This window comes from Onychostoma macrolepis, chromosome 24 (assembly GCF_012432095.1).
Source record: "Onychostoma macrolepis isolate SWU-2019 chromosome 24, ASM1243209v1, whole genome shotgun sequence".
Classification (NCBI taxonomy): Eukaryota; Metazoa; Chordata; class Actinopteri; order Cypriniformes; family Cyprinidae; genus Onychostoma; species Onychostoma macrolepis.
The window spans coordinates 17,820,724-17,845,193 of NC_081178.1; the positions used below are offsets into that span (position 1 = coordinate 17,820,724).

A 24,470-nucleotide genomic window follows, 5' to 3' on the forward strand; every position below is an offset into this window, starting at 1 on the left:
AATCCCTGTCACTTCGAATACTAACACATATCATAAAACATGTCATAAATGTTTGAAATCGCACACATTTGCAATGACACTCTCTATGATTATGACCAAAGCATCCTTACAATTAAAAGTCAACACAAACGCACATTTTTAAGAAAACAAAAGTAAGTAAATGTTCCGGAAGTGAATGATCCATTATTGAACCTGCGTATTTACGGTAAATACATAGGTAACGCGTCACCGCGCTACTGCGCATGTTTTTTATAGACATACCATACGTTACTTTGCGCATGCGCGGTAAACACATACGTGACGTATCCCGTCCCCCCCGGGATTTATGTCTATGGGTTCGGCTAATGTATGCTTCTGTTGATGGATGCGCATTCTGGCTTCCCAGTACATTACAACAACAGGGAAGGAAAAAAAAAAGTGGACAAACGAGTGCCATATTAATCTTAATCAAACAGCAACAACAAAGAAATCACTCACTGCACTACTTTATTCAATTTCTGTACCAAAAAACTAATGCTATAGACCCACCTAAAAAAAAAAAAAAAAAAAACTGAAAATCACTGTTTATTTTATTTGCATCTTTACTCTATTGTATTTACTTGTGCTGTTGCTTGTAGTTAGATAGATTACCATATTGACCCGATGTTTTTTTCTTGGAAATACATCTGAAAAAACGCTTTCGTCTTATATTCAGGGTCTAGACTTTGACATGTCAATAATACACCCACAACAATAGGTGGCGCCAAAAACGCATAAAACGATTGTGCCATGAAATATGTAATGTAATGTGTGTTGTAAAGATCGCGAATGAAAACAAATGAAAAAGAAAAGCTTACAGCTGCATGATCGTGACAGTCATGTTAGCCTGATGGGACCAAACTTCCTCTGTAAGTGATTTTAAAACATAAGGGCTACCTGTTATTTCAATGGTATATCAAAATTTTCCAATGTCATTGTGGTACATTTTACCAGTATTTACCATACTTTCAAAACAAAAATTAGAATTGGAAAAATATGCAATATGAAAATAATTTAAGAATAAATGTGTTTTACAGAGAGAGAAAAAAACAAAAAACAAACAAACAAGATTTGGTTTTCAAAAAGCCTTTTTCCAACAGGTACATCTGGAAAAAGGGGGGTCGTCTTATAATCAGGGTTGTCTTATATTCGGGACAATACGGTATTCTTATTTTCTTCATTTTTATTTGACAGTATAGTTTTTTCCTAACCATACCAAAACCGTGATACAACCCAAACCGTGAAAAAGTTGAACCGTTCCACCCCTAGTATATATATATATATATATATACATATATATGTATATATACATATGTAACCCAAGTTAGATAGCAGTCCATAGTGATAAGGTTTTTCAAAATGCTTTGATGAACATTGAATAGAACAGTATTAAAAAAAAAAAAAAAAATATATATATATATATATATATATATATATAATTTTGTAACATTTTAATTGACATTACTGTCACTTTTAATCAATTTAGTGCATCCTTGTTGAATTAAAGTATTGATTTCTTTAAAATACAACACCTTACTAACCACAAACCTTTGATCTACTGTTTTTGTAATATTATACAACTTACAGTTTAAAAATATGAGTGAACGGCAGGAGTCAGCACACTCTAAATAATTAATAGTGGCTGTCATAAAGTGGAGCTCATCAGAAAGAAGAAATTACAAATCAATCCAAGTCAGTTTTTCAGTTAAAAAATAAAATATATAAACACATAGATGGATGCAATTTGGAATCATATTTTGAGAGCTGCATGCACATCAACTTGCTATTCTGAATATCTTTCTGTGAATAAAGTTGCTTTAAAGGATCAGGTTTGTTATTATAACCTAGTCTGATAATTATGAAGAAGAAAACAAACTAAATCATAACACAAACTAAACATTGTTTAGCCTATACAATAGCTTTAATGGCATGTTATTTATAAATTATTCACAAGCTATGCAATTAATTTCAAATATACTGTACAAATGACTATCATTCGCAATACATGATGTGGTGCCCAGCAGTCAAAAATGCTTCACGTAATGCTGCATATAAAAGTATGTACATCATAACAGAACAGACAATGTGAAGTAGTTATTTTCAATGCTTATAAAAATAATCATCACCTCAAAATACCAATGATCAAAAATAACCTTTTTAGGATCTTTTCTCGGATATGTATCATACCTGATATGCAATGTGCTCTGCATTTGGCCATGTCCATGTACTTTAATTGCTTTAAGCACAGTCTATCCTTCTTGCTCTTTGTTTGTGTCCATTGATATCTTTGCTCACATGCATCCAGATTTAGATGTGAGACAGGGAGTATTTCATGGCAAGGCATGATGGATATGACATGTCAGAGGATATGTTAAAATATAGTATGTGCATCTTGAAGTTTTTTTTTTTTTTTTTGTCTTGAAGACCAAATTTAACTAAGCATCAGATCACTTGCATGTTGCACAAATATGTAAATATACTCTCTAATACAATTACTTGACCCAGTCTCCCACAATTCAGATCATTTTATTCTTCCTATTTGTATGCTTTAAAAGTGGGAGCGGATTATTAAAGCTACAAAATTTGTTAACTAAAAAAAAGAGCAGAACTTTCTCACGGGTAGAAGGGAAACATGACTCTATTACAAAGTAGGTGTGTGTGTGTATTTGTATATGTGTGGACCAGGATCCATGTGCCAAGTGAGTGTGCAAGCCCTTTGTATTCAAGAGAAAAGAACAAAGTGCAGCTACTGTCCACAGTCATTCAGTAGAAAAGAGGCCATGAGCTAATAAAATTATCTTCTGAGAGCGATTTAAATTCTCTGAGAAGAAAGACACCTCTATACATCTGCAAGCTTAATTTTGCTAACCCCAATGCCCTTAACATTAAGATTAATAAAGCAGTGATTTCATAACAAAATCAAAGGTTTTAGTTAATAAAATGAGTTTGCAATTTTACATATGCCCCTTTTCAGGTTTTGGCTATTTGAATCAGCATTTTAAGTTACAATAGCAATATTCTATCTTGATAAATCCTTATGTGGATCTTCTTCTCCAGGAGCATCTGCAGATCATCCACTAATGCCAAAGGATTGTTTCTAGTGTAGATTCTTTCTGAAGAAGAAATTTTCCAGGCAGGTTTCCTGGGCATTGGGCTTTGAAAAAAATGAACAATCTCAAAAACAGTACAGCCTGGACTTTACATACAAAAGAAAATGAAACAAATCTTTCAGGCCATCATCAATCCGTACACCAGGAATAGCAGCTTATTTCTTCCTTATGTTAGTTCCTAGTAGTACAGCTACAGCATGAGTCTAGGTTGAATAATGAGGCACGTGGGTGAATATGGTGTAATTCTGAGCTCAGGATCAACAAATCTGATGGACAAAGTCAAAGCAGGAAGCTAGCAGTGATCTCTGCATTCAAACTCTTCCTGCAGTCTTAAACACTACCAATCAGAAAATCTAAGCTCTGGCACATCCATCACTTGGCAGAAATTACATGCTGGATCTGCACTGTTTAGGTGGGATTCAGTACCCCTTGTAAATGTCCACCCATGCGGAATTGTTTGCATTACTCCAAGATGTCAGTTTCAAAGGGAACCAGGTGGTAGTAAGACAGATTAGTGACGTAAGCTTCAGGATCATCGTCACTCAGGTCTTGATCTACAGGATCCAAAGATTCTCTCCCATCCTCATCATACCTGCATATTTAGAGATAATACAATACATGAAATTTTTAATACATGAAATGATATATGAAAAAAGAATCTTAAGAAACAATATAACTTCAAAACCTAGTAAGCTGCCTGCTGGGACAGTATATTAAGGCATCATAAGTATACTTCTATCATAAAGGAAGCATGTTTGCTTTTTCAACTGGAACAGGACTTCACAGTACCATACATTCATCCTTCTGTGTGGAGGTACCATATAGGGAAACACACAATATCAACAAAAAATCTAATTTATATGCTAAGGAAGAGAGAAGGTTTGTAAATTAACTGAACAACAGTTTGTCTAATTAATGCTTTAAAATGTGATGATCTGATTTATTTCAAAATTTCAAAGATAATGTATAAGCATAACAATTTACTTCCAAAATCTATTCAGAGTCAATAAACTTAGGGAAACATAGGATGCATTTATTTATTTTTACTTACTTAATTTATTTATTTATTTCATATAAAGACCTTAAGAAATTTTCTTAATGGGAAGGTTAAAAGATTTTCAACCAGCCTTAATTGTTACATTGTCACTAAAACAACGTGTATTATTTTTCCATGTTACCTGCACCAAAGTAACATGTAAACCTTTTTTTTGTGTGTGTGTTAAAACTACAGATCGTCCACATTTTTGTATCCACACTCATGGATCGGCTAACAGAGCCAAATGCATTATGGTTGTTAAAGTTTTCCTTCCCTTTTTCTATCTATCTATCTATCTATCTATCTATCTATCTATCTATCTATCTATCTATCTATTTAAATTTTAATTAAATTAGCTGGATTTAGCTGTTTTTTAACTGTTCTTTGCTAAATCTGTTTTTAGCTAGGTGTTTGCTAAATCAGCTAGTTTTATCAGTTTTTAGGTTTTTTTTTTGTTTGTTTTATTTATTTTTTTTTGTTTTGTTTTACTAAATCACATGGTTTTAATTGGCTTTTAACTGTTTTTAACTGGTTTTGTGCTAAATCATGCTAGCAACATGCTTAGTGACTGTAATCCAACCAATCTAAGTACTCTAGTAACTTCACAGCAAAACCCTAGCAATCACCACAAGTACCCTAGCAACTGCACAGCAACACCCTAGCAACCACCCAGAATATGATAGCAACCACATAGCAACACCTTAGCAACCTCCCCGGGTTCCCTAGCAATCGCCCCAGTAACCACCCCAAGTACACTAGCAACCGCATAGCAATACCTTAGCCACCACGCCGATTATCTCTACTATTCTTTAATCAAACATCAGCTTAACACCTTCAAACTACAAGCTTCAGTCTAAATCTTTTTTATAAAATTGTAAAAATATTATTTAATTATTATGAAATTGTGTGTGAGGACCGAAATAAAAATCTTGAAGATGATGACTTCACATGATGTATTAGTCAACAGTGTTTGTGATGGAAGGGGGAACTGTATAAATCATGTATTAGTGTGGGAGTAATTTCATCAAAAATCTAATAGGGAGGGTCTTGAGTTTCATTCTAGAGTTTCCTTCTCACACCCAGGGAAGGAAGTACCCCTTCCTGTGTGTGACAGATTACTATGCACTCAAGGAAAACATTACTACATGAATGTTGTCAATGGCTTATGTAAAAATGAATGTAATCGGGGCTCTATGACAACAAAGCTTTATCAATATACATTTCCTTTATTGTTATGTACTCTAAGACTTGGACTGGGATGACAGAGGCAATGTTAGACACTTACGAGTGCTGGGCTGAGTCAGTGGAGGAGGGTCTCTCTTTGTCCATTGGAATGCTCTCATCAAACACAATGGTCTCTGTGTTTGCCAGGCAAAACCCATTAGACCTCATGATCTCTGTAGAAATGTCAAGTGAACAGTCAGAAATCAAACAGACAACTCTGAAATACAACTCTCAAAGACTATTTATATTATTATATATACTATTTATTATATATTCGTAATACCTAATAAATGTAATAACATGTAATAAATATCCATGAAAAATAGAGACAAAGTAGGCACCTTGGGACCTCACACAGTTCTCCCAGCATCTCTTCCACTATTAAAAACAGTCTACAAAATTCTTTGTTGTAATTGCCATCATCTGCCTTGTCATATTTTCCTAAATCTCATTAATGTTCAAGAATATCGTGAAAAGTTAATTTTTTTGTAACTTATTTCAAAAAGTGAAACTTTAATATATTCTAGATTCATTACATGTAAAGTAAAACATTTCAAAAGTTTTTTTTTGTTTGTTTTAATTTTAATGATTAGAGCTTACACCTCATGAAAGTCAAAAATCCAGTATCTCAAAATATTAGAATATTTACATTTGAGTTTCATTAAATGACCATCCCTCCAGTCTAAATTCCAGGTATGTCTTGTTCTTTGAAACCACAATAATGGGGAAGACTGCTGTCTTGGCAATGGTCCAAAAGACAATCATTGACACCCTCCACAAAGAGGGTAAGTCACAGAAGGTCATTACTGAAAGGGGCGGCTGTTCACAGAGTGCTGTATCAAAGTATATTAAATGCAAAGTTGACTGGAAAGACGAAATTGGGTAGGAAAAGGTGCACAAGCAACAGAGATGACCGCAAGCTTGAGAATACTGTCAAGCAAAGTCGATTCAAACACTTGGGAGAGCTTCACAAGTAGTGGACTGAAGCTGGAGTCAGTGCATCAAGAGTCACCACGCTCAGACGTCTTCAGGAAAAGTCCTCTGGTTCACTCTGATTCACTTCTGAACCAGAGGCAACGTCAGAAGCATCTTACCTGGGCTAAGGAGAAAAAGAACTAGACTGTTGTTCAATGGTCCAAAGTCCTCTTTTCAGATAAAAGTAAATTTTACATTTAATTTGGAAATCAAGGTCTGGAGTCTGGAGGAAGACTGGAGAGGCACAGAATCCAAGCTGCTTGAAGTCCAGTGTCAAGTTTCCGAAGTCAGTGATGATTTGGGGTGCCGTGACATCTGCTGGTGTTCGTCCATTGTGCTTTATCAAGTCCAAAGTCAGTGCAGCCGTCTACCAGGAGATTTTGGGGCACTTTATGCTTCCATTTGCTGACAAGCTTTATAGAGATGCTGATTTCCTTTTCCAGCAGGACTTTAGCATCTGCCCACAGTGCCAAAACCACTTCCAAGTGGTTTGCTGACCAAGATATTACTGTGCTTGATTGGCCAGCCAACATGCCTGACCTGAACCCATATGGAATCTATGGGATATTTTCAAGAGAAAGATGAGAAACGATCCAACAATACAGACGAGCTGAAGGCTTAATAGTGCCTCAGCAGTGCCACAGGCTGATCGCTTCCATGCCACACCTCACTGATGCTGGAATTTGTGCTAAAGGAGCCACAACCAAGTATTGAGTGCATAAATGAACATACTTTAAAGAACTTGAACTTTTCTGTTTTGCAGATCCTTTTTTTGATTGATCTTAGGAAATATTCTAATATTTTGAGATACTGGACTTTTGACTTTCATCATTTCATCATCTAATCATCAATATTAAAACAAAAAAACCTACACAATACATATACACTGAACAAAATTATAAGCGCAACACTCTTGTTTTTGCCCCCATTTTTCATGAGCTGAACTCAAAGATCTAAGACCTTTTCTATGTACACAAAAAGCCTATTTCTCTCAAATATTGTTCACAAATCTGTCTAAATCTGTTAGTGAGCACTTCTCCTTTGGTCCGAAAACCAGTCAGTATTTGGCGTGACCATCATTTGCCTCACGCAGTGCAACACATCTCCTTCGCATAGAGTTGATCAGGTTGTTGATTGTGGCCTGTGGAATGTTGGTCCACTCCTCTTCAATGGCCGTGCAAAGTTGCTGGATATTGGCAGGAACTGGAACACGCTGTCGTATACGCCGATCCAGAGCATCCCAAACATGCTCAATGGGTGACATGTCTGGTGAGTATGCTGGCCATGCAAGAACTGGGATGTTTTCAGCTTCCAGGAATTGTGTACAGATCCTTGCAACATGGGGCCATGCATTATCATGCTGCAACATGAGGTGATGGTCATGGATGAATGGCACAACAATGGGCCTCAGGATCTCATCACGGTATCTCTGTGCATTCAAAGTGTCATCAATAAAATGCACCTGTGTTCGTTGTCCATAACATACACCTGCCCATACCATAACCCCACCGACACCATGGGCCACTCGATCCACAACGTTAACATCAGCAAACCGCTCACCCACATGACGCCATACACGGTGTCTGCCATCTGCCCTGTACAGTGAAAACCGGGATTCATCCATGAAGAGAACACCTCTCCAAAGTGCCAGACGCCATCAAATGTGAGCATTTGCCCACTCAAGTTGGTTACGACGACAAACTGCAGTCAGGTCGAGACCCCGATGAGGACGACGAGCATGCAGATGAGCTTCCCTGAGACGGTTTCTGATAGTTTGTGCAGAAATTCTTTGCTTATGCAAACCGATTGTTGCAGCAGCTGTCCGGGTGGCTGGTCTCAGACAATCTTAGAGGTGAAGATGGTGGATGTGGAGGTCCTGGGCTTGTGTGGTTAACGTGGTCTGCGGTTGTGAGGCCAGTTGGATGTACTGCCAAATTCTCTGAAACGCCTTTGGAGACGGCTTATGGTAGAGAAATGAACATTCAATTCACGGGCAACAGCTCTGGTGGACATTCCTGCAGTCAGCATGCCAATTGCACGCTCCCTCAAAACTTGCGACATCTGTGGCATTGTGCTGTGAGATAAAACTGCACATTTTAGAGTGGCCTTTTGTTGTGGCCAGCCTAAGGCACACCTGTGCAATAATCATGCTGTCTAATCAGCATCTTGATATGCCACACCTGTGAGGTGGATTGATTATCTCGACAAAGGAGAAGTGCTAACTAACACAGATTTAGACAGATTTGTGAACAATATTTGAGAGAAATAGGCCTTTTGTGTACATAGAAAAAGTCTTAGATCTTTGAGTTCAGCTCATGAAAAATGGGGGCAAAAACAAAAGTGTTGTATTTATAATTTTGTTCAGTGTATATGACTGGGTTGCAGGTACTGCCTAATGCTACAAGGAGTGATAAGGACAAAATATAAAACTAGAGACAAATCAGTCAGGAAGGATGAGGAGAGAGCAATTGTCCGTGGCCATCACCTGCAAAACCATTTCCTTTTTGGGGGTTGTTTTGCTGTTGCCTCTCCAGTGCACCTGTTGTCACTTTCAATTACAATACAATAAAACTAAAAAAATAACAAAATAACTAAAATATAATAAAATACCTAACTACATAATACCACTATTGTTAGAAATTGCAACAAAATTTAAATATAAATATAAACTTTTGAACTGCGGGTTTCGTCTGGTCAGAGGAGAACTGGCCCCCCGACTGAGCCTGGTTTCTCCCAAGGTTTTTTTTTCTCCATTCTGTCACAGAGGGAGTTTTGGTTCCTTGCCGCTGTCGCCTCTGGCTTGCTCAGTTGGAGACACTTAATTTCTAGCGATTATCGCCGATTTGATTGCACAGATATTATTTAAACTAAACTGAGCTAGACAATGACATCTCTGAATTCAATAATGAAATGCCTTTAACTGAAAATTGAAAATCGAGTGTTTAATCTTATCATTATACATTACTGACACTCTATCCTCTAATTTGATACTGTTAAGTGCTTTGACACAATCTGTATTGTTAAAAGCGCTATATAAATAAAGGTGACTTGACTTGACTTGACTTTCATTTGCACCAAAGCAGGTGAAACTGATTCACAATCACTTATGCTTCCTAACTGGACAGATTGATATCCCTGAAGTTTAACTGACAGGGTGTTATACGATGTTCCCTTAAAGTTTTAACAGTATTACAATAATTACACTATTAATTGTATTACTTAAATTTGAACAATATTACCTGAAATCTTAACTGGACTTTGAAAGCATGGCTGAATTTTGTGGACACTGTCGTTCTTCAGGACCTGGTCAAGCTGCGAGCGTTCAAAGAATGTTAAGACAACTTCTGACCTAGAAAACTGAGAAAACATCCTTTTAGTATGCAATTTAACACTTCCAGAAAACCATTCAGGAAGATGTTTAGGTAATTAAATTAAGCTGTTAGCTGGAAAGAGGTAATAAAAAAATAACAAGAGATGTTTCTTGTTTGTTGCACTCAAATATACAAGCCCTTTTCTTGCTGGTGTCATCAGTTAGATCTCTCACCTTCCAGGGCATGTTAATGGCATTCTTCAACAGTCGCTCCACTTCATTTAGCTTTGTCTCAATGTCTCTTGCTTCTTTAATCTTGACAAGCCCTGTGTGAGAGCACATATATATCAGCATATTCAGCCTGTATCATCAGATCAAGATTTTATGTGCAGTTCTATGTCCCGTCTAAATCCTGTTCCGTTCCAATCCCGGAAGAATGACTCCCACTCCCGTGTTGTTGTTTTTTTTGTTTTTTGTTTTTTGTACAGTAAAAATACAGTACATATCACAGCGTGCCCACCTTAGTTGAATAAAAATCCAAAATGTAGTTTTTTTGGTATTATATTGAACTGAAAGCCAGCTTAAACAATGCACAGTGTGCATTGCACACACATTAAATTTCATGTAAATCATCCATGCTAACACACACGTTTTCTATTTGAATTGTTTTCATTTGAAAGTAGACATTTCACTCTCTATAGATATATTTTTCATTCGAAGTTTCTCGCTCAAGTTCACAGAGACCTAGACGGCAGAAAGCGCATCCTGTTTGCTTTAATTACTTTACAGAAGCGCAACGTTTCGTTGTTATTCTGAGTGCACACAAATAAACGTAGAGTATTTACAGATTCAAAAGATGTATTAGGCTACTTTTATCTGTATGACCAAAAATTATGGAGATTTTAAGAGCAAGTGAATGCACCAGCGCCTGTCCTGCAGCAAGCACTACTGTTCAGCTTCCACTCTCCACACAAACACTTCAATAGCGCACATTTTTGTAGGTTAACATCATTTTGAGCGGCCATGTAAAGTTGCTACTACATAAATCTTTCAGATGAAAAGCCATATTTGAGGTTGGTGAATGATAGGTGGGTGTTTGGATGTCCTGCTCGAGTGTATTACCACATAGACCAGCCGTTAACAATCTGTCCGTCACGGACTGCATCATTCACTTAACCAGCCACACCAAAACAGGAAGAGGGCATAAAGAGACAGGGCAACTAGAATTGAGTTCAGAATTAAAATATACAGTTTATAGTTTATTTATGTAAAAGGTATATTTGTGTATAAAGTTGGGTATCATTACTATTCCCGGTCCCGCCCACTCCCGCTGACATTTTTTCCTGTCCTGTCCCAATCACGTGATTCGTAGCGATTTTAGGCGCGTTTGACTTGAAGGACGGCTACAGAGGGCGGTCAACGAGAGTAGCCACTTGCAGTCGGAGTTGAAAACGGATACGCCAAGCCGGACACTTTCTGCTCCCGTTAGTGACGCTCACGCGGTGCTTGCATTCTCTATCACAGATGAAGTGAATAAAATGCAATATGTGACCCTGGACCACAAAACCAGTCTTAAGTCGCTGGAGTACATTTGTAGCAATAGCCAAAAATGCATTGTATGGGTCAAAATTATCCATTTTTATTTTATGCCAAAAATCATTAGGATATTAAGTAAAGATCATGTTCCATGAAGATATTTTGTACATTTCTTACAGTAAATATATAAAAACTTAATTTTTGATTAGTAATATGCATTGCTAAGAACTTCATTTGGACAACTTTAAAGGCGATTTTCTCAATATTTTGATTTTTTTGCACCCTCAGATTCCAGATTTTCAAATAGTTGTATCTCGGCCAAATATTGTCTGATCCTAACAAACAAAGCTTATTTATTCAGCTTTCAGATGATGTATAAATCTCAATTTCGCGAAAATTGACACTTAAGACTGGTCTTGTGGTCCAGGGTCACATATTTATCAAATACACAGACGTTTCAGAAACGTTTTCATGAGCAAAATAAACACTTTTTGTATACTGCTTAATATAGCGCCATCTGTTCAAGAATAAAGTTCAACGTAAATATACTATTTAAATACTAATAAAGTGGGGGTATATATGCTTTCATCAGTGTTTTATGATAAACGTGACTCAATATAACATTGCGACTACAGTAAAAAAGCTTTTACTGTTCTAAAAACACAGATTTATGAGCAGTATTGGATTTTAAGATGTTAGAAACACACGTCATTGTTGTCGTGGTGAATTTGGCCAATCATGAAACAGCTGTGTCGTCATCTGCAGTCTGCTCTGGAGAAACTGCGCCAGCTGAGTCTGCTCTCGAAACGCTCTCTTTCATGCCACACGTAACAGTGACGTGACGTCGGCGACATGCACTGCTTCGAGTCAGCCGCCGATCGGTCTGCGCAGTGCTGCATGAAGTCGAACGCACCTTTTGTTTACCATCCCGCGGGATTCCTGTGACCCATGGGATTCCCGAAAAAATGTCAGCCTCTAGTCCTGACCTTTGTGTTAACAATACTCAGCCGATTATCTATCCATTTTTTATTCTCTGAGGAGCAAAAACAAAGGCTGCTAATATGTTCACACAGCTGCTTATGCTTTTTTGTTCACACACACTCTGACAACAATGTGAAGCTCCAAACATAGGTACGGGAGGAGTATTTAGTCCTGTCAATCATCAATCAGCACTCATGGTGCCATCCCAGCAACGATTCTTCCAGCGTTTGTCCTTGTCCTGTGCCGTGAACAGTGTCCCAACTCGACAAACTCCAGCACTTCATCTCCAATGAAGAATGCTCCGCAAAGACCCTCTTAATCTTTCAGGTAGGTGTCCGCACACCCCAGCCATTTCAACTGCTACTCAAAATTCCAGATAAACCACTTTCATCCAGAAAATCTCCCATTCTAAAAATAGGAAAACGGACAGTCAACTGATTGAGGCACGTTTGCTGCCCCAAACATCTATTTCCTACGAAAACAAATAGAAATTCAGCTCCTTTCCTTATTCCCGCCAGGAAGTTACTGTTCAGAGCAATGTCCCATTACATCCTGAAAGCATTTCTAATGATCTGATGCAGTATTCTGAAGATCTGAAGCAGTATTACTAAATGTATAATTTTATTGAATAAATAACAAAATCCTTGTGAACGTGTGATGATCTGTCTCAGCATTGTGCGCTCTTACTCTAAAGTGTATGGTAAATGATAGACATGTCAATCTAAGCGAACAATCCAATCCAAAGATGCTCCAACTGTAAAACAGTGGCCGATTAGTCTACATATCATCCCCACTCAGCATATTCTAGATTAAGTCCCCATTGGTCGGATTACCGACATTTTCAAATGTCATTTTCAACACTGTGCCATCACTGCGACATGATCAAATGCTGGAAGTCTTAGCTTTAGACTAACAGCATGTCATGGCACTCCGTAAACATTATCCCAAGATCTATCCATCACTTTATAATGTACATAAGCTCGTTTGAAATGAGATCAACTGCTCTAAATATCGTCTAAACGTTTTCCATTGAGTTCAGTCCTTTTGTCAGCACTCCATAATATTGCAGACCTTTCTAAAGCAAATCAAGACCATCTCAGGAGGAGTCTGATTACAGAGGTGCTTCCAGAAGTCATATATCCTCTTCTGACTATTATTAATTCATCATTGTCATTAGGATATTTCCCCAAAACCTTCAAACTGGATGTTATTAAGCCTCTCATTAAAAAACTACAACTTGACCCCAAAGGTCTAGTTAATTACAGACCAATTTCAAATCTCCCTTTTCTGTCAAAGATACTAGAAAAAGTAGTACACTCACAATTATATTCCTTCTTAGAGAAAAATGGTATCTGTGAGGATTTCCAGTCAGGATTTAGACCGTATCATAGTACTGAGACTGCTCTCATTAGAGTTACAAATGACCTGCTCTTATGATCTGATCGTGGTTGTATCTCTGTTAGTGCTACTGGATCTTAGCGCTGCGTTTAACACCATCGACCACAACATTCTTTTGAATAGACTAGAAAACTTTGTTGGCATTAGTGGAAGTTCATTAGCATGGTTCAAATCGTACTTATCTGACCGCCATCAATTCGTAGCAGTGAATGAAGAGGTATCATATCGATCACAAGTGCAGTATGGATTACCTCAAGGCTCAGTACTAGGGCCGGTACTGTTCACGCTTTACTTGTTACCCTTGGGAGATATCACGGTGTTATACAACACGGTGTTAGCTTTCACTGTTATGCTGATGATACTCAGCTCTATATTTCTTTGCGGCCCGGTGAAACATACCAATTTAAAAAACGGAATGCATAGTTGATATAAAAAACTGGATGACCAGTAATTTCTTACTGCTAAATTCTTAAAAAACACGCGAGCATCTGTTATAAAACACTCGCTGTATTCAACTACGTGAATATATTGAGCTGTATTCACGCAGAAATAAGTTATAGTGATCAGTGCGCCGAGAGCGCACATACACGGTTCGTTTGCGCATCAAATAATGGACACAACGCGCGCCTAATGCACGATCCTGTATGTCACTGTAATCATCTTTACCTTGATTACAATCGTCATCCATTAAAACTCAAGGCTAATAGTGTGACACTGGCTTATTTTATCCAGCCGAGAGCTGTAGTTTGCGTATCATGCTCATACAGCGGTTATGAGCCGCCGTTCAGTCTGTATTTCACACAGCGCGATGAGGAAAGGTTTGCTGGTCTGAAACACAGAATACGTTGAGAGGTGGTGCTGTTTATTTATATATATTTTTACATTATCATAGTCATAACATTAGTGAATATATTATATATTGGTTTTAAGTTGTCTCGCGAGAACCACTGACCTAAAGCGCTATCTACCCGCATTGCCTTCGCGATCGACCTATTGGGCACCCCTGCGTTAATGCATGCGTTCATGACCTCAAGGTTAGATTATTGTAATGCTTTACAGCTGGTCCAAAATGCAGCAGCTAGAGTTCTTACTAGAACCAGGAAGTATGACCATATTAGCCCGGTTCTGTCAACACTGCACTGGCTCCCTATTAAACATCGTGTAGATTTTAAAATCTTGCTAATTACTTATAAAGCCCTGAATTGTTTAGCACCTCAGTACTTGAGCGAGCTCTTATGGCATTATAGCCTTTCATGTCCGCTGCATTCTCAAAACTCTGGCCATTTGATAATACCTAGAATAACATAGTCAACTGCGGGTGGCAGATCCTTTTCCTATTTAGCGCCCAAACTCTGGAATTATCTACCTAACATTGTTCAGGAGGCAGACACACTCTGTCAGTTTAAATCTAGATTAAAGACCAATTTCTCTACCTCAGAATAACTTGCAATCAGTTGCTAGCTTGCTGTCCTTTATAAGCCTTTCTTGGGGAGTTCTTACTCTGAGACCTTGAAGCCTTGGGTTCAAACCTCCTCCGCGGAAAGCAAGCCAAGTTCATTTACCATTATCTGGCAGGACTGAATGGGCAGGCGAACTCGTGAAATGAAGTTCACAACGCAGGTTCAGGAGGAGCCTAATCATCCAGTCCTGTCAATCATCACTACGACCGTATATAAGCAGAAGTCATTGCTCCTTTCCGACTGAATGGGCAAGCAAACTCGTGAAACCCTATATATTTCTTCTGTTTTTTTTTTTTTTTTTTGTAAGACCAGTTCATGACAACAATCAATTGAAAACACTAGTTGGAGGGCAAATTTTAAATTATTGAAACAATGTTGAGTATTTAAAAGAAATTCAGACTGAAAACAATGATAAATCTTTGTTGTTTATGGTCAGCGTGTCTTAATCATTGAGACCAAACACAGAGCTATAATTATGATGACAGTGACGATAAAAACAACGACCACAATCTCTAGTCACAAACAAAAAGACTGTGAACAACAGCCTTTCCTTATTCAGATTGTGAAAGAGTCCACAAAAGTCCACGTTGATGTAATGACTATTCATGTCTCATGCTGATGACATCACCCATCAGGGCAGTATAGTTTTAGGTCATTAAATCATCTTAGGACCATTTTGGCACAGCTGAGTTAAGCCGTCTTTCAAAACTCATTTCTATCATTATCATACATTCAAAAGAAAGTATTTTACACACAACAAATCAGAGGATTTGAATTGCAAACAGATATAACCTGTGAAATAATTCCTCCAATGTATGCATATCACAGTTACACATAAAGGAAATATTCCCTTTAAAACATAAAAACTAGATCTTTAAAAAGTGCAAAAAAAAAAGAAAAAAAAAAAAGATAAAAAATCACTGGCCTTTAAATGTTACTGTGGACAGAAAATATAAAGACTTCTAGAAGTGTTTTTGACAATACTCCAGTAGTATGAGTCAGACAGATGCAAAAGTACATTCACACTGCAGCAAATAATCTATATTAAGGAAAAAATTAGATGATTAATGGGGAACAATGTAGGATTTTCAGTTACTGTTTGTAAACAATATTCAAACCTCAAACCTTGTCCCTTCTCGTGAACAGGCTCAACACATTCAGAAGTGTATACCCCAGCCACTGACATGATATCAGTTGCCAGAACACACACAGCCCAACCTGCAGCAAGTCAAAAGCGGACTATTTGTGGGAAGATAAGCGATGAGGTGTTTTGCAAATATTGCATTCATTATGCATAAATGGGTTTTTTTTTGTATATATGAATAAATAGTTACACTAATAATTAGATGACTGGCTGTAATTTGCAAGTGAGCTGTCTTCAGTCTAGCTCGCCAATAAACAATAATTGTGTCATCATAAAAATGTAATTACAATGCCTAGCAATCTGCCAAGTTACAGATAGAAGTTAGTAAGGCAATAGTAACATTAGTAAATTGTTTTAGTGACATTACAAATTAGTGGAGATTTCCAAATATTTCTAATAAATTAGAAGATTCAAATAAGAAAATACAGGCAAAGGCCAATGTCCATGTAGACAAAAACACCACCACACACTTCTAGTGGATCATAAAGTAATGGTTGAGAGGGATTATTTTTGTATGAGTCTATAGTTTATTTTTGTGAAAATCCTATAGTGTGCCTTTAAGGATGATACCACTCTTTCCCAAACAAAATACAAGCTAAATGTGACTTAATCCAACTATGCTGTTTGTCCTAACAGATATCCATGCTCTTCCGGTGATCTTCCTGTCAGGATTTGCAGTGGAAGTTTCTGTTTCCTGTGGGCTAAAGATTTAAGCCTATGTGGGGTAAAAACTAGGGTCTTTTGTGTTTAAAAAGACACTTTCAAATTGTCTACCTCCAAAAAGTTAACATTCTAAAATTTTGCCACCATTTACTTTGAACACTTTCCATATGGATAACAAAAGAGTAGCCAGTGTTAGCAGACACCACACAAATGGGTGAAATTGGGGAAACCACTTTGATACCTGGTCTTTCACTGAGTTTATTGATTTTCTCCCCTAATCAGCATTCACGTTCCTCAGACACAATATAACACATTCAGATTAACATTAGCTACTCAGTATACAGAAATGTTGAAAACAAGCATGATGTGGCTAAACATGCAGTTCACTCAAGCAGATGTACTGAACTGATATGAACAAAACTGTTTCACAAGAAACCTGTCTGATGTTGAAAAAGACAAAAATAAGAGCAAAAATATCTAGTCACATCTGTTTATTTAACTGTAAAGCATTAACACTTTATCTACATATACACACTGGGACTGTTGCAGTGAGTTATTCAGCCTTGGATCTACATGTTATGCAATGTCCCTGTAATTCACAAATACAAGTGTGTGTGTGTGTGTGTGTGTGTGTGTGTGTACATTTGTACCTGGTATTCCCTACATTATGAGCACCAAATGCCTCCACAAGTATAGTAATACCAGTAAATTTTGACCTTGTGGGTACGTGTGTGTGTGTGTGTCTACAGGTTTATATATCCTGGTGGAGACTTAACCCTGAATACACACAGACTCATGGGGGCTCGTGTCACGGTGGGGACCTAAATTGAGGTCCCTATGGGTACAAAAGCTTGTAAATCTTTCAGAATTAGTTTTTTTGAGAAAGTAAAAGTGCACAACATTTCCTGTGAGGGGTAGGTTTAGGTGTAGGGCGATAGAAATTGCGGTTTGTAAAGTATAAAAACCATTATGCCTATGGAGAGTCCCTACAAGGATAGCTGACCAGACGTGTGTGTGTGTGTGTGTGTGTGTGTGTGTGTGTGTGTGCACGCGCAGTCACTGATGCAATGGGGGGCTAAATTTAGGAGGCACCCCTTACAACACACCCTCAGCCTCAATGACATGAGTCAGAGAAGCATATGTCTCACTTTTGCTAAGCATAAGGTGATGCTTTTTAACTCAAAAACAAGCAGTGGGAAAGAGCCAAAGAAGCCAAATAGGTATCGACTGAAGGTCATTTCTGCATAAATGTAACTAAATTTATGCAAATTTAACCTTTTCAAAAGCATAGGATTGGGCAATGAAGAGAAGGTACAATAACAGACTTTTGTTCAACGCTGATACAAACATTAAAACATGGTAGCATGGTCAGATTCGAACTCTAGATCCAATAACGTCTGGACCACAAGAAGTAAGGTAAAAAAAAAAAAAAAATTAACAAAATAACAGTGAAAGATGGGCAAAAAGGGTCAGTATTCTGGAAGTGAGTAATTTTCTTCTTGTCTTGTTTCCGGGGTGCCGGTGATATTGTTTTCAAAGGTTGTGAATGCTTATTTCCGTAGTAGAGGGAAAAAGGTCAGTTAATGCAGCCACTATAGAAAAGTCCTTTGGCACATGGTTTCTGAAACTGATTCTGCCTTGATGTCTACAGACAAAGACAAAAAGCACCAATGCAAAACAATTTTGTGGAGATGACACGTGCTAGGCATCATGCCAACCTCGAATGGCATGAAAGCCACAAATCCTCAGAGTAGCATGCTATGTATATAGATGCCATGTTACACAATAGCGCTAGCCTTAAGTTCTGGTTAAAAGAGTTCTGTGATGTTGACCCCAAGTCATCCATCCATATATTAAGTAGCTTAACACTGTAAACTAATGGTATCTTTAAAAAAACAAAACAAAACATAAAACATACCTTTTCTACGGTTTCAATTACACAAACCTAACAGTCATCTTGCACAGTTAAGATATTTGTCAAAACTGATCACAAAGAGGACAGCAGACTGAAGAAATGAATCATAGTTGATCAAACTATAGCTGCTGGACTCATTTTTATGTGCCTCATGCTAAGAGTTTGGGCCAATTTGACTTTTTAGCACTGCAGTTATGCTTCAATCCAAAAGGAGGAGACATTTAGTAAATCTGTCAGAAAATTACATTGGGATCATATTAAAATTTGGGATAAGTGTCTTGGGTAAATCCATAAAAATCCATAAAAAAGTATTTTTCTGACTAAAATTAACTGCTAAATATTATTATGGAAAACACTTATTGCCCATAGTAAATCTTACTAATCTGCCTTAATTGTTTGTTGTCCCTTATACTGATGGGTGGGGTGGGGTGGGGGGATTAAGTCTAATTTAACCGCCAATTTAATCTCAATATTTTGTATGACCTGTCCTGGCATGTGAAATCTAAAAAAAAGAAAGGCTGCTCTATATTCAGAAAGATCTAGTCACTGACTCATCTGTTTCAAAAGGCAAGAAGGCACATGATAGGTCTGGTTTGTGTGTCACTGTATCTAGTCCAGTGTAAATTATTAAGCAGAATACTTGAACCTTGTTCTCAAACCAAGAAACACATTTGCTTCCGGTGGGTACTTTCAGTGAAAAACATCTGGATTTTGAAATACAGTATAGGCATATTCCTTGTCAGGTAACCTTGTAGGCCTACTAAATGAACTGGTTTTGTTCTAGATTCAATAATTTTTTGATATGACTGAATAAACCTTACTACATTACATCAACAAAAGTCATTTTCATCTGGCTAAAATAGCTCCTTGAGATAATAACTGCAGATTGTAAAGTGTAGGGAAGAGTAGTAGTGTAATCGAGTAGAGATGTTTATTGCACTTTTCAGTCGCAGATGAGGCAAATAGTTCTGCAGAAATGTTGTGATATGCAAAAGCATTTTTCTCTTTAAAATGTAGCAAGTAAAAGTAAACAAGAATATTAAATCGAGTAAACGAAAAACTGTACTTAAGTACAGTAATGATTTGTAGAATAGAATAGAATAGAATAGATAATAACACTTCACACCTACCTTCTATCAGGGGAGACTTTAATAAATCTTGCCTGTCCTCGGAGAAACACTCCAGGAGTCTTTTTAAAAGTCTTCCCAAATCTGAGGAGCTTCTGTGCAGGTAGAGTATATTTCTGTCCGACCATTCAGTCCTTATTTCAAAGAACTCCTCTTCCTCTCCTCTAATGATGAGCCTGCGGATCCCGTTAACCCAACAATCCTTCACGAACATGTTCACCAGGGATGTGCCCTCAAAAATCGCCGATGCCATCTTCAGTACCCTCACTCCAGCATTCTGTAATGGGTGGATTTATCCTTCTGCTCAACTTTAATAGCATTTAAGTCAGTCAAACTGACTCATGGTCGAGTTTGAGGGAAAACCCACACATGTAAAGTATAATATATGAGTTGGCCTTGTTTAAAGGAAACTGACGGTTTCGATTCGTTTGCGTCTTCAAACGTGGCAAACGGATATGCAAGAATAGCACATCTCTAAAAACAACTCCACAGATATCACATAGCTAGTTAAAATATTATCCTAAGTATTTCTATGCTCCTTTCGTTTTTCTTCAGCTGGGTGCGCGGATCTCAAAACGTCGGACGTTTTATATAAAATTACGCCCCATCCGTCAAAAAGTTAGTTTAGGCGTTCTCTTAAATGTCTGATACAATTTAATATAACGGACTGCGACAGTTCGCTTGTACGCATCGGTAACTTAATCCCATTAGATATTGTTAATCACAGATAAAGTCCAGAGTCGATCAGCTGACCAGAGTGAATAATAGACGCCGAAAACAGGCCGAGAGTTTTGTTACTGGCATAAAAAGACAGCGTTTCCTTCTGTTGACAGAAGTTGAGTCTTCACCCCTCCTTCCCTCTCATTCTCCTTCCCCAAAAGCGCTATGCGAGGAATTTACGTGAGTGAGTGTGTGTGTGTGTGTGTGTGTGTGTGAGAGAGAGAGAGAGATCACTCCCAATGAACGTCATTCTATGAGCATGTGCTAGGGTCATTCTACAGAAACGTTCACTTTTGGTATGGCAAGATGTCTTAAAATGTAGGCTATTTATTTTTCTAACATTTAAACTTAGACCACATTATTAAATTACCGTTTGACTTTATGAATACATATAAATGACAGCTTATTTTATTTATTTATTTATTTAGCTTTTTTTGTGCAACTTTTTTTTCAAGACCACATGTACTATTATTTGTCACTGGTGTTACCTTCTTTAGCAATATTAAAAGTTTTATGAAATATTATCTCTCTTTTTTTCAGCACATAGTCAAGAGTTACAGAAAAATAATGAGAATGCACGAAATGAGGAGATTACCTTTTATTTATTTAATGTGACAGAATAAAACTGCACAGTAACACCAGTGAGACAATGAATCACCAGTGACATACATAAGACCTGATATACTGATCTTCACTGTTGTTATCCATAAGGAAGGTAACACCAGTGACAATTTTCATGAAAAATGCATTTTACAAAATGTCTGCTGCAAGGTATCAAACCACATGTTGTCAATCATGGTATACTCACTAAATTAAGTAGTTTAATCCATTTGTATTATAGTTTTTTTTTTTTTTACAATCCCCTAACAATAAATAAGTCATACCAGTGACGTCAACTAAAAGTTTGAGACTGTTGAAAAGTTTCATATGAAATTGAGAAAATTTCTCATAACTGAAAAGAAACAGTGGATATAACATGGGCCTTTTTTCATAGATGTTTAGAAAATAGGAAGGAGAAAGTCAAATGATGCCATCAGTGTGATTTTTATTTCAAAATTGATTTTTGTTAAACGGTAACACCAGTAACACATCTCCAGGGGACCACTATTTTCATTATATATTTTATATTTAGCACTTTCCCGCTGTACATGGCTGTGGGGACAAGCAGTTTTGTGGTGCTTGGAATTCTTTATAATTAATTTAAAAACAAATATTGCCACATTGATGGCTCAAGAAGGTGTACTTGTTCAAATAACATATTGTTTTATTTTAAAATATAAAAAATTGTAACCCTAAATAGTAGGGTTGTTCCGATTCCGATACTAGTATCGGAAATTCCACCGATACCACAAAAAATTCTGGCATCGGTATCGGCGAGTACTTGAACCCATGTACCGATCCGATAAATTTTTTAAATAAGATCTATAGTTATGCCCACTAGCTTTGCTTAACGCTGCAAATCGGAAATCAATTCTTCTTCGCTGCTCAGAATGCAAACACAGGAAGTTGTGCACAAGCAACCACTATTTAGAGCAGCAAAGAATTAATACAAACGTGGTAGCACATTGCCAGTAAATCACTCGCATATGCGACTAAATCTTCACCCTGGGCGACTAAATAGTGTATAATATTAGCCACTGGCTAATAAATGCTCAGATTTTACTCGCCAGTGTGTGAGTTGGAGGCTATGTATAAGTTTAGCACAGATATATTTTCACTCGCTGAACACTGACCAAGCGCTTCAGAATTTCACTCTCCGCCAAGTGGTCTGTGCTATTTTTCAGATCATCTGAATGGATGCGCAGCGCACCTGTATTTGACGTACCGTAAGCTCTAGTGTGAAGTGCACGACTCGCCGTCGCTTTGCTTTTTTCCTCACACGCAAAGAGAGAGAGAGAGAGAGAGAGAGAGTCTTACATGTAGCGCATCAATTCTGCTTGGTATGTAAACGATATTCTTTGTTTTATTTTCCTGTCAGAATAACGGAGTTTCTTTGGAATTCTTCAGCTTTTCAGAACTGCCGGGTTCTCCGGTAGTAGGCGGAGCTAATGCGCAAACGACAATCTCATTGGCTGGCGCTCACCTATAATCGTCCCTGTTTTGATTTCAGCAAATCAGTTCAAGCAAACGCAGACAACGTGATTAATATTCATGAATCCAGCAGCTCGTTAATCCTTAGTGCGTTTTATATTGTTCTTAGTAGAATTCATAGTATGATTATTATCTTATCAGTATTATTGATAGTTTCCCCCCCATTTTTTAGAGAAACACTGAATGACCAAAAAAGCACCACCACCAGTTCAGTTAAAATGACTGTATTCATGGTTACCAAGTTTTAATTCTAATTGTTAAAGTTATATAATTAAATAATACTCGATTATCATAATACATTTATAATGCTTGACTGACTGATGTTAAGAGTGTACTTTTAGATATTTAAATAGATGTGCCATTTTCCAAACATTATATATCATATTTTTTTGTTTACTTGCCAGACTATCTATCTATCTATCTATCTATGGTGAAGCACACCATAAAATAATTGTATCAGTTCATACAGGTCTAGTAGTACATACAGCTGTATAACCAGATACACACCCAGGTATTGGATCAGTACTCGGTATCGGGCCAATACCCTGAACCTAGGTATCGGAATCGGTATCGGGAAGGGAAAAAGGGTATCGGAACATCTCTACTAAATAGTTTTTCAAGTGTAATATTTCTGTAAAGGCTAGGGACAAGAAAAATTGACATTTCCAGAGAAATTTAGTCATTTTACATGTGTGGTCAGTACTACGACTGCGTTTTCGTGCCACGTTAAAAAAAAAAAAAAGACAATCTAACATTACGAGATTAAAGTCGTAATATTTTGAGAATAAAGTCGAAATGTTTCAAGAATAAAGTTGAAATATTTTGAGAATAAAGTCAAAATTACGAGAATTAAATCTTAGCAAATAAAGTTATAATATTTTGAGAGTATATATTTATTGTCCATGCAAATTGCCCACCTTGGGAACACCAGGAGAAGTTGTCAGGACTCTGGAATTGATTTGAATATGGGGATTATTAGCAGAAATAATGCACATGGACATGCAGGGATGCTTGGAAATAATATTTCACATCTTCAACTGCATTCATTATTTGCAGTGTGCCAGCCACCAATAACAGCAATAAGCTTTGTGCTTTTGGTACTCAGCTTTTAAAATCTGTCAGTTTTATAGCAAAATACAAATTCTATAAAATTCTATGAAATTAAAAAAATTTAAATAAATCAAATCTACTATTGTCACGATCTCCAGCTGGAGTGCCCATGAGCTCCTCTAGAGGGCACTCCATCCCAGAGCTTTGCCACTGTTTCTGGGACTCCATTTCCCATAACACCCCATGCCTAGGAACTGATTGATAGAACTGATTGCCTTGACTCACCTTGTCTGTGTTTTTGACCTTGGACTGTTTAATTTTTTCTTGTGATTGTTTGCTGCTTGCCCTGACTATTGCCTGTTTTGGATTACTCTTTTGCCTTGCCCTGGATATTGTTGTTTGCTGGTTTTGGACCCTGCCTGCTTTGACTACAATCTGTACAATAAAGCTTGTATCTACATCTCCATTATCACACCCCATCCGTTACAGAAGACTTCACCTACCTTAGATCCAGTACCTTTTTTCCAGACCAGCATGGATCCAGTATCTCACCTCATTCACCTTCGTCAGGGAGATCGGCCTATTGAGGATAATGTGGCAGAGTTTTGTGAACTGTGTGACCAGGTGGGTTTCAACGACATTGCTCCCTAAGACATTTTTCATTTTGGTTTAACTAAAGAAATATCGTATTTAATGCCACCACATACCCCAC

General features: G+C 37.4%; 1 protein-coding gene across 1 annotated transcript; it reads right to left on the minus strand.

Annotated features, from left to right (window-relative positions):
• Nucleotides 1-1,491: 1,491 nt before the first annotated feature.
• pxdc1b (PX domain containing 1b) lies at nucleotides 1,492-20,802 on the minus strand. The gene is made up of 5 exons (XM_058765912.1): nucleotides 19,901-20,802; nucleotides 9,908-9,999; nucleotides 9,603-9,720; nucleotides 5,450-5,561; nucleotides 1,492-3,720 (listed from the first exon to the last, which is right to left on the minus strand). The coding sequence occupies exons 1-5, from the start codon at nucleotides 20,148-20,150 to the stop codon at nucleotides 3,591-3,593; spliced, it is 702 nt and encodes a 233-aa protein (XP_058621895.1). The 5' UTR covers nucleotides 20,151-20,802; the 3' UTR covers nucleotides 1,492-3,590.
• Nucleotides 20,803-24,470: the final 3,668 nt, after the last annotated feature.

What these genes read in the sequence shown, in the direction of transcription:
- pxdc1b (XM_058765912.1), bottom strand. Translation starts at nt 20,150, where the DNA reads ATGGCATCGGCGATTTTTGAGGGCACATCCCTGGTGAACATGTTCGTG. An exon ending in AAAGTCTCCCCTGATAGAAG is followed by an intron (nt 10,000 to 19,900) that starts GTAGGTGTGAAG and finishes GCTCTCACACAG; the next exon opens with GGCTTGTCAAGATTAAAGAA. An exon ending in CCATTAACATGCCCTGGAAG is followed by an intron (nt 9,721 to 9,907) that starts GTGAGAGATCTA and finishes ATGTTTTCTCAG; the next exon opens with TTTTCTAGGTCAGAAGTTGT.